Source organism: Tachysurus fulvidraco, chromosome 14 (genome assembly GCF_022655615.1).
Source record: "Tachysurus fulvidraco isolate hzauxx_2018 chromosome 14, HZAU_PFXX_2.0, whole genome shotgun sequence".
NCBI classification, from domain to species: domain Eukaryota; kingdom Metazoa; phylum Chordata; class Actinopteri; order Siluriformes; family Bagridae; genus Tachysurus; species Tachysurus fulvidraco.
This window is the reverse complement of record NC_062531.1, coordinates 14,590,867-14,600,285: the sequence shown is the minus strand read 5'-3', so window position 1 is coordinate 14,600,285 and position 9,419 is coordinate 14,590,867. Positions and strand designations below refer to the sequence as shown.

The window sequence follows — 9,419 nt, the reverse complement described above, 5'->3', positions numbered from 1 at the left end:
GAATTATTGTTTTTGAAATTAGAATTGTTGACTGCTATACATGACTATGATTTGTGTGGGAGCATCAAACAGAATTAGGTGTGCATTCATTCTTAATGAACACATTGAAGAAAGTATGGTCCATATCAATTGAAATGAGGTGCATAATGTGCATATAAAACACTAAAAAAGTTGTAATGCTTCAATCATCATGATCTGAGAGATATGCGGAGTTATGCTTTAAGTGAACACTGGGCCAAAGGTCACCACTGGATCTACGGAAGACATTGGACAATCAGACCAGATAGCTACGTTTGCTCTATAAACAATAATATGCAATGCAGTAAGAGCACATGACAAACATCAGACGGAATCTCCACCCTCTTTAGTTAATAATTAAAGTACTGCATGAAGATATAAGAAGTCTCAGAAATTGGATTTTCTTCTCTCATTGGTGCTGTCACAATGTCCTTCTCTGGAAAATTTCAGCTGGAAAGCCAAGAGGGCTTTGTACCTTTCATGAAGGCTATTGGTATGTATGCTGAGGAAAATATTCCACAAAGTTTTCCCTTGTTCTATGTTCTTGTTCAAAATCTTTTCTTTAATCATGATGTTAAATTCAAAGAAACTAAGTAGATTTTTTTTATTAAGATAAAGTTACAATGCTTGATTAAGACTGAGATGTAGCTGAACTGAATTAATGTTGAAAAACATTCTTTTTCTAGGTCTGCCTGATGACCTCATTGAGAATGGCAAAGACATCAAGAGTGTATCTGAGATTGAACAGAATGGAGACAGCTTCAAAGTGACAGTAACCACTGGGAGCAAAGTTATGGTTAACTCTTTCATTATAGGACAAGAGAGTGAAGTGGAGACAATGACTGGAGAAAAAGTCAAGGCAAGACCATCATATATCTGTAGTTCTGTGTCTCTATACATGCATTCAGTAATTCATGCTTTGTGTAACAGATCAGATTTAGCACTATTTCATGCATTTGGACATTGTTTCAAGATCTTTTTACTTTTCATACAGCCCTACATAATTTGCTTTTTAAACTTGACTTGGTATTAAATGGACCTATCGGCATTGACATCTTGCTATCTTCTAGACTGTTGTGACAAAAGAGGGAAACAAGCTAAAGGCAAAGCTGAAGGGCATTGAGTCAGTCACAGAGCTTTTGGATGACAACACAATTGTGCATGTGAGTACTTTTAATACTTAGAAATTATTTGCTGTTTTCAGCAGATGAAGATTTTGCATTATTCACCAGTGAGTTCCATTATCATAATTAATTATCTCTAAATGTTTACTTATATTATTTAATACGAGTCCAAAATGTTTTGCTCTTTTTTCCTTTCAGACCATGACTCTGGGCAACATTGTATTCAAGAGAACCAGCAAACGTGTGTCATAATAAACGCTATTCATTTTAAATATGACTGAGTCCATTTTCCATAGTTCTCATTATCTTCTTTCATTTATACTCATGTTGTGCACTGTAGAGTTCAACTGAATTAGACATATTGAAAGTGATACTGGGTTCTTAGAAAAACACACTTTCATCTGGTGATGACTCTTTATTTATAAAATACACAATTCAAAATGTGTAAGCTATTAAATTAAAAAGAAATACATGGCCTGTAATATACAACCAAAAACATGGGCTTTTTATTACATTTTATAAGAAAATCCAGAAAATTACTGCAAAGTGGTCTGACTGATCTTCAGTCACAGTGATCAAATTCATACTGAGTAACTAGTATGCATGGTAATGTGTCAATTGTGTGATGTTACTTCTTGCGAAAAAGGCTCTTGATGCTCTCCTGAACTGGTTCTGCCATCATCTGCATGGGCTGGTTTTTAAGTGCCGCCTCACGCATGGTGTGGTAAACATATTCATTCTGTTTAAACATGCGCAGCTCCATCTCTGTCTGCATTCGCATAGCCTTTAGAGAAAAAGCAGAAGACTTAATCAGCTGCAACAAACTGATTACAAAGATAGATATTTTACAGTGGCATGAGTTGTACACATGTGGCATGTTGTACCAAAAAGTAAATTAAACAGAATTGAATGCTAAATGAGTATTTGTTACATTGAATGTTATGGATAAAATCTTAATCCACGATTAAAACTTTTTATTAATAATTCTGAATGGCTACTATGAACTGGCCCAATACACTGTTTTCATATGCTGTGTATGCACACTCACTTTTATGCAATTTTCCACATTGCAATTAAATTCTGGTCAGCACTATTTTATTTTATTACTCTCTGCTTGCACTATCTTGTGTTGCACTATTTGCCTTTAGTCCTTAGTTTTATGTAGCTCTGTGTTGTCTTATGTAGCACCATAGTCCTGGAGACTATATTTCATTTCACTATGTACTGCATCACCTATATATGGTTGAAATGACAAAAGTTTTTTGACTTGACTTGACTTGACTTGACTTGACTTGAAAAAATACAATGATAACTCTAAACTTTATGCCATTCTTTCTTTTTGAGTGAAAAGTAGCAGAAAGGACTGATTAAAATTAATCTACATTTACTGTAAAACTGAAACCAGAATGTATAATGGCATAAGTGCTTACATAAATATTGATTATTTTAAACCAGGTTTGATGATTGATGCAAATAGTTTAATAGATAATCTTTGAATTAATCAGGATTAAAGCTCAATCTTTGTTCAACAGATATAGGTACTATAGGGTATTGTTGATAAAGTAGGAGATATGTTTACCTCAAGGTCCTTAGTAATTGGATGTGTGGGCCCATGAGTCACCATGAGAATGGCATATGCTTTGCAAATCATGCCATGTGCAGTCTCTATATGCCCAGCCTGCCAGTGGGTCACTCCTGCTCTCATGATAGCCATACCAAGCTTAGCATTGTTTGGATTGTATAGTTTCCTATTTTGAGGTCACAAAAATGTACAAAGGTTAGAGAAAATCAGTCTACATAGAGTATTAGTGTTTATCATGGACTCCCATTTGACTTTCAAAAGTCTGTCCTTACATGTATCCATCCACCATTTTGCGTGCATACATAGCTGCCTCCTCAAAGAACTGCAAGTAGGAAAGGACCTCACTGAGTGTACTCCACATCATTAGCTGGTAGATGTGGGTATCAGCCAGGACGTTTTCCTGCTTTTCAACACACTCTCGGCAGATCTTTACTACCTACAGACAGCAGACCAGAAGAAAAGCTAAATGGCATCTTTAAAAATGACCATGTTTGGTAATGGCTAATTCCTTATTTGTTAATGGAATAAGAAATTGCTATACATGTTTTGTTAAAGTAACATTTCACAGAGACCAACTCTGTAATTAAATATAAAATATTTTTATGAAGGATTGAGAAGCTAATAAACAGAACCTTTATGCAGTGACACACTAAATGACAATGACATACCTCATTGTAGTTTGCATCCACACGGGCCTTCTCCATCTTCTGCAACATTTCACGGCTGTATTCTGTTATTTCCTTCACCTTCTCATCTGGTACCTTTGATGAATTGAGGTATTTATTGATAAAATTGATTAATAAAATAGTGATCACAGGCTATTTATGTAGCCCTATTTTTTGCCAAAAAAAAAAACACTACACACAAACTAGCACAAATAGGTATAAAATTCAGTCCCTTACCACCATGCTTGTACCAGCATAACAAAGATTAAGTAGCTAAATATAGCACAAATGTGCCTGGACATCAGGCCTGTAGTTCTACAGATATCTACTGATAGTCATGCTATTTTCTTGCTCTATCTGTCAGCCAAATGAGTCAATAAACATAAAGACAACTGAGGTCTTGGAACTTTAAAGAATAGGAAGCCCTGGGACATTCATTCCTTTTTTTATTCAATAAAAATATCTGTAGAGTCAGGCTCAATGAGATGTAGCACACCATAACTTTTATTTAACAAGCAAAAAATATGAAAATGATGAATGATAAACTGGTCAAATCAATCTATAAATCAACCTATTAAAAATGTCACTGGTGAACTCACCTTAACTTCATCCACTACTGCACCAGCCATCTTCAAGTCATCTTTTGTTTTGTTAGTGCAGTGATCACAGGTGCAGTCAAAGAAGTATTGCTGCTTAAGCATTTGTTTGCGGTCCTCAGACAGATTGAGGTAGTCCACATATGCCACGGTCAATTCTTCCCCCACAGGGATATTACCCAGGGCACGTAGCTCAATTCTGAGAGAAGAAATGATTCATGTGAGATCCAAAATCTATTCTGGCAGAAGTGCATATATTAAAGTGGGTTTTTTTGTTGTTTTTTTATCAAACCACTTCAAAACAGTTTAGCACCAGTCAGCAATGCACACAGCTTACCCCCACATACCAGGGTTTCTCAAACCTTTGGCAGCCAGGGATCTATTTAGCTATAAATATATTCCACTGATGCCCTCAGTGCAGATTTACTTTATGTATATATAGTAATCTATCCATTCAAACAGTTAGATGAATGTTTAAATGTGTACAATAATCATTTGGTTATCAGAGATGGCGGACTTGAGTCATATGACTTGACTCGAGTCAGACTTAAGTCGCAAATTTGAGACTTGAGACTTGCTTGACAAATATTAAAAAAAGACTCGACTTGACGTTGACTTGACATTCATGACTTGAGACTTACTTGTGACTTCCACATGTGTGACTTACTTCCACCTCTGTTGGTTATATATTGAAGTCATTTTAGAAAAGCTTTTCTTTCTGAATAATTTCAATGCCAAAAACATTGCCATAAAGTCCATCAACATTATATGACTAATAAATTCAATATTGTATCATAAAATTCTATAATTTTAAGAAAAATTGGCAGACCCCCTGACTCTGCTTCTGCTTTATTCTCCAGTCCCCGTTTCAATAAAAATGGCCATATGCAATTCAGTGAAATTCTCTGTAAATTTTCTACAGTAAAATACAAAATCTCAAACAGCAGAGATATGAGTTCTGCATGTTGGTAAATTTTGTACATTGATCATATACAATGTGTGACACTGACATGAAAGTAGTTGTAAGTAGAAATAAGGAGTGCCCTTCAGTTAAGGTGAAGGAAGAAATGGAACATATAGAAATGCAGAAAGAACGCTGAAGAAAGAAGCTATAAATGTGTGGCTTTGCAAAAAGCCAAGACATTTATATGTTGGTAAAATCTGAAATTAAGTGAGGGTTAACAGCATGATGGAAACAGATGATGGAAAAATAGACCAACCACCCAACAGCATTAGCCATTTTGGTAACTTGCATTTTAAGCTTAATTAAAACAAAAAGCATTGTATATAAGATACAATATTAGAATTTATTTCTTTGTGTTAAGATGTATAATAAAAAAAATTATAGTTATATTATATTATTATGTTATTAAAAATTTAGGCTAATTAAGGTCTGAAAAGTGAAGTGTATTCATACTATGCTGTTTTTGGTTATTTGAATATAGCTGCATTTGGGTAGCTGATCATCAAATAGTGTGATTAGGGATGTGATAGTAAAAAGAGGATAACAAGACATGAATAGCTTGGCTGTTGAACTGTGGCCAAGCAAACCCACCTCTTCTGAGTATGATACATAGTATTGATGGAAGAGTGACTGAAAGACAAAGTGAGAAGCAAATTGCAAAACCCAGCTATTTCAGAATGTCTAATCTGAATACCCTCTCTCACTTAGAGGCTAAAGTGACTAAATGTGAGCTTAACTATTCTGCAAAAGAAGAAATGTACTGTAAATGTTATTAATCTGAAAAATAGTACAGTTTAAAATATACAGGACAGTTTTTTCCTTGTAACATGGTTGCCCAAAAATACCATAGAATTTATGTAAAGTAATATGACGTCGTGGCTACATGTTGCACATAACTACAAATATAAATAGATGACAGAATGTCAGTGATACATTCTGTATACTTCATGGATATGCTACTTCGTCACATGAGCAATTTTTCTATTCTTAAAACTAAAGTGGATTTTTTTTAGTCTTCCCCTAAATTCCCTTCTCTTCTCTTTCACTTCACATTCTTGCTTCCTTTTACCATCCTCTGCCTCGTCCATTACCCACTACCACTTGTATGTGCTATGTTTACACTACCTAATGATAGTTTGTGATGCACACTTTTAAAGAATGTTAGCAATGATTGCACTTACTTGCCATTGTTGAGGATGACAGTGCAGTTTGGCCAGCAGTCATGATTGACCAGACAAAGGTTGGGAAAGAGACCAACACCCACTGCCTGCAGGCCTTTATGATCACTTATCATGAAGCCGTTGCAGTTGATCTAGTAAAAAAAACATGTTAAGTAGTGGAAAGACCATTACTTGTGGCTCTGGTACAAAATGACAATTGAAAAGGAACCACCATTTTGAAACCAAGTATCCATATTCTTACATACCACTCCAAATATATGTGAGATGCTTTCAACAGTGTGTTGCTTGCTTGTTTTGGGCCAGTAATCCAAGAAGTTGTGAACATCTACTTTGAGCTCCTGCATATCAATCTCAGGGATGTCTGAGATGTGATCTTCCAGGTCCTCCAGTGTACTGAGTTGAAAGTCTGAGATCACATCTCCTTCCTTATTAAGACGCCACATAATACGAGCAGCAAGACTAGCCAAAAGCAAGAAATAAGGCCATTAGACATTGGTATTTGAAACCTGTGTATGTAAATTAGTACTAAACTTAGTTCTCTCACTAAATAGTGATCACGTAATGCAGTATGTATATAATTCAATCACCGTATGTTTTCATTGGGCACTTTGCCATAGCTCTTAATGGCAGCACACTCCTGTTTGTGCTCTTCCCAGGCTGCACGCTGACATGTGCGATCGCAGTATTGTGCAAACCGACACTGGCCACAACGCTGCAGCTTCTGCTGCCGACGAAAACAGCTATGACACACATTAGCCGTATAACTGGAGGCCAGAACAGACAGAGAAAAAGCATGATTGAGGCACAGAGAGAGGAAGATAGAGAGTGAGGGAGAAACAAAGAGTTTATTAATATAATTTATTTTCCTAATTAACTGAAAAAAGACAAGAGTCTAGCAACCTTTAATATGCTCTTTTAGGAGTATGTTTCTCTTAATAACTGATTGATTGATTGTTAATCACATGATACTGTACCATGACTACTCATTCATTTAAACATGAAGACAATTGAGAGTTGCCTATCTACTGTACCTGTATGCATCACTGTGCAAGCACCACTACCCCTCAACATATTCTTCTCATTAGTTTCAGTGTAGTTACTGTAAAATTTCTAATCTTTAGTAATGTCAAAGTACATAACTAAATAAGATGGATATATTTAGAAATAAATTATTTAGAGTTCTTGCCTTAGAAGTGCAGTTCTTAGGAAAAAACTGTTTCATACAATAGTAGAGTAAAGACTGATGTAGGTGGTGCTGCTGCTACATCCGTTCTGAACAGAGTGAAAATGAGTATATTGTACCAATCACATCAAGACTCTTTTAATATAACATAAAAATTGTTACCTGTCAAAAACAACAGCCGCAAAGCAAGGTTCTGCAAACAGTACATCCCCAGCCCACAGTTCCTTTGTGGCCCTTAAACCACGTCCTTTTCCTGGTGATTCAAACACTTCCACATTCTCCATGCTTGTAGTTTAGCAGTCTCTGTAGATCTGTAATGTCTCTTACACTGACAGAGTGTCCTGTAGGTCATCAGCTTAACAGCTGGACATACCACCACCACCTTCTAAAATAGCCTGCACCCTCAAGTCATACCATCTTGTGATAAGAAGTGGGGGGGTGATTTTTTTAGTGGTGACCCATTAAGAAAATCCAAGACATATCTTGCTGCCAATTTTGCTAGTGCTATAATGTCAGTGACATAAAAATATGAATAAAAATCACAGTGTCTCCTAACTCTCTCCTGGTTCTTGTTTGAGCTACTGTTAAGGTAAATAAAATCCTATAAAGTTGCAAAATGGAACATCTTTATATGTGTGAATGGCCATTCAGGATCCTGGAGGATATTTTAGTCTCTCAGTTGGACCTGTCACTCACAGATTGGGTGCAGAGACGAAAGGCAGCTGTTCCCACCTGGACACCCACTTGGCTTCATGTGATTGGTGTTTGCTTCCAGCACTTTCCCGAGACCTCCTTCTTGTTTCTCAACACTTCTCAACATCCCACAAACCTTGTATAGCAATGTTAATGTTTGTTTCTGTTTCATTTTCATTATAATTCACATTTGTTTACAATCCATCAGCTGAAATTCTAGGATGTTAACAAACACAAAATACAGAAATTTCTAAAGATTATACTAATTTATCAATAAATACAATACTGCAAATCTTAACTTATTGTGTAATTTCAGCTTTTTTAAAGGTCTTCAATCAGTATAACTAAATACTATATAATAATACTCTTTGTGGATATATGTATATATAGTATTTAGTAATACTGATATATTGCATACACAATAGATCATTATATTATGATATATGCTACATTATAATGATAATTTTAAATTACATACAAATATAGAAATAAAATATATAAAACACTGCAACATTTTTTCTAAGAGCATAGGGCAGCAAATTAAAATATATCTTTAAATATACTTTTTCTTTTAAAGATATGGGAAATAAATTACCTTTTCTTCACAAATATGACAAACACACAGTAGTTTTTATATACTTGATCGCACAGTTTATGTGCACACCTCTTACAAAAGACACACTTCACCAGTTGCTCCCCAGGGACAGAGGAAACAAAATCTTCTCCACACACAAGAGTTTTTATTACTGGATGTTTCATTGAATAAAATGATTCAAGAAATTCATTGACTTTACTTTATTTATTTATTTATTTATTTATTGAGAGAGAGAGAGAGAGAGAGAGAGAGAGAGAGAGAGAGAGAGAGAGAGAGAGAGAGAGAGAGAGAGAGAGATTTAACTTGTTATGTAAGTTGTAATGCTGCATAAAAACTACCCCTGCTGTATGAAGGTTGTAATTTAGCCTAATCTAACCCTTGCTGTGTGTTGGTCACATGTTTCAAAACTTACTAAGGCAAAAATAGTGTGATTAAAATAATATAAGATTTGATTCTGTAATTTACACACACTGTTTAGTAAAAAAAAATTGTTATAAAAAAAGATCACTTATATGAGCGTTTTGACACACATTTCTGAAACTCTGTCTGCATACCACTGAGAGCAAATGTAGTAATGTATCCTGAAGGGCACGTTCTTGACAATGTAACATAAAACGTCCATGTAATATTTTGGCCCAAGTGAAGTTGTTCCCCACACTGCCCTTGTGAAACTGGTCAATTTACTATGTATGATTAAGTCAATTAGTACTGACCACAACAATACAATATATGTAATATACTAGTGACTAATATTGCAGATTTACATTCATAATGGTCAGTGAGATGTTTTTACTAGAAGATACTCTTCTCTCATCATT

General features: G+C 35.2%; 2 protein-coding genes across 3 annotated transcripts; one reads left to right on the top strand and one right to left on the bottom strand.

Moving 5' to 3' along the window:
• The first annotated feature begins 354 nt into the window (after window positions 1-354).
• LOC113656027 (fatty acid binding protein 1-B.1) lies at window positions 355-1,416 on the top strand. Its single transcript, XM_027166954.2, has 4 exons — window positions 355-511; window positions 705-877; window positions 1,089-1,181; window positions 1,341-1,416. The coding sequence occupies exons 1-4, from the start codon at window positions 445-447 to the stop codon at window positions 1,392-1,394; spliced, it is 387 nt and encodes a 128-aa protein (XP_027022755.1). The 5' UTR covers window positions 355-444; the 3' UTR covers window positions 1,395-1,416.
• Window positions 1,417-1,546: 130 nt separating this feature from the next.
• smyd1b (SET and MYND domain containing 1b) lies at window positions 1,547-7,684 on the bottom strand. Of its 2 annotated transcripts, XM_027166946.2 has the most exons (10): window positions 7,476-7,684; window positions 6,718-6,894; window positions 6,376-6,589; window positions 6,131-6,261; window positions 5,541-5,579; window positions 3,989-4,184; window positions 3,393-3,485; window positions 2,997-3,160; window positions 2,722-2,890; window positions 1,547-1,926 (listed from the first exon to the last, which is right to left on the bottom strand). In XM_027166946.2, exons 1-10 carry the CDS (start codon window positions 7,595-7,597, stop codon window positions 1,771-1,773), a joined length of 1,461 nt encoding a protein of 486 aa, XP_027022747.1. In that variant the 5' UTR covers window positions 7,598-7,684; the 3' UTR covers window positions 1,547-1,770. The 2 variants fall into 2 exon arrangements, with proteins under 2 accessions (XP_027022747.1, XP_027022748.1); XM_027166947.2 differs by lacking the exon at window positions 5,541-5,579 and having other exon boundaries at window positions 7,476-7,683.
• Window positions 7,685-9,419: the final 1,735 nt, after the last annotated feature.

Coding starts and splice junctions, on each gene's coding strand:
- LOC113656027 (XM_027166954.2), top strand. CDS start 445: ATGTCCTTCTCTGGAAAATTTCAGCTGGAAAGCCAAGAGGGCTTTGTA. Junction 512..704: donor ACCTTTCATGAAGGCTATTG/GTATGTATGCTG, acceptor TTCTTTTTCTAG/GTCTGCCTGATGACCTCATT. Junction 1,182..1,340: donor ATGACAACACAATTGTGCAT/GTGAGTACTTTT, acceptor TTTTCCTTTCAG/ACCATGACTCTGGGCAACAT.
- smyd1b (XM_027166946.2), bottom strand. CDS start 7,597: ATGGAGAATGTGGAAGTGTTTGAATCACCAGGAAAAGGACGTGGTTTA. Junction 6,262..6,375: donor TCTCACATATATTTGGAGTG/GTATGTAAGAAT, acceptor TTTTTTTACTAG/ATCAACTGCAACGGCTTCAT. Junction 3,486..3,988: donor CAGTAGTGGATGAAGTTAAG/GTGAGTTCACCA, acceptor AATTCATCAAAG/GTACCAGATGAGAAGGTGAA.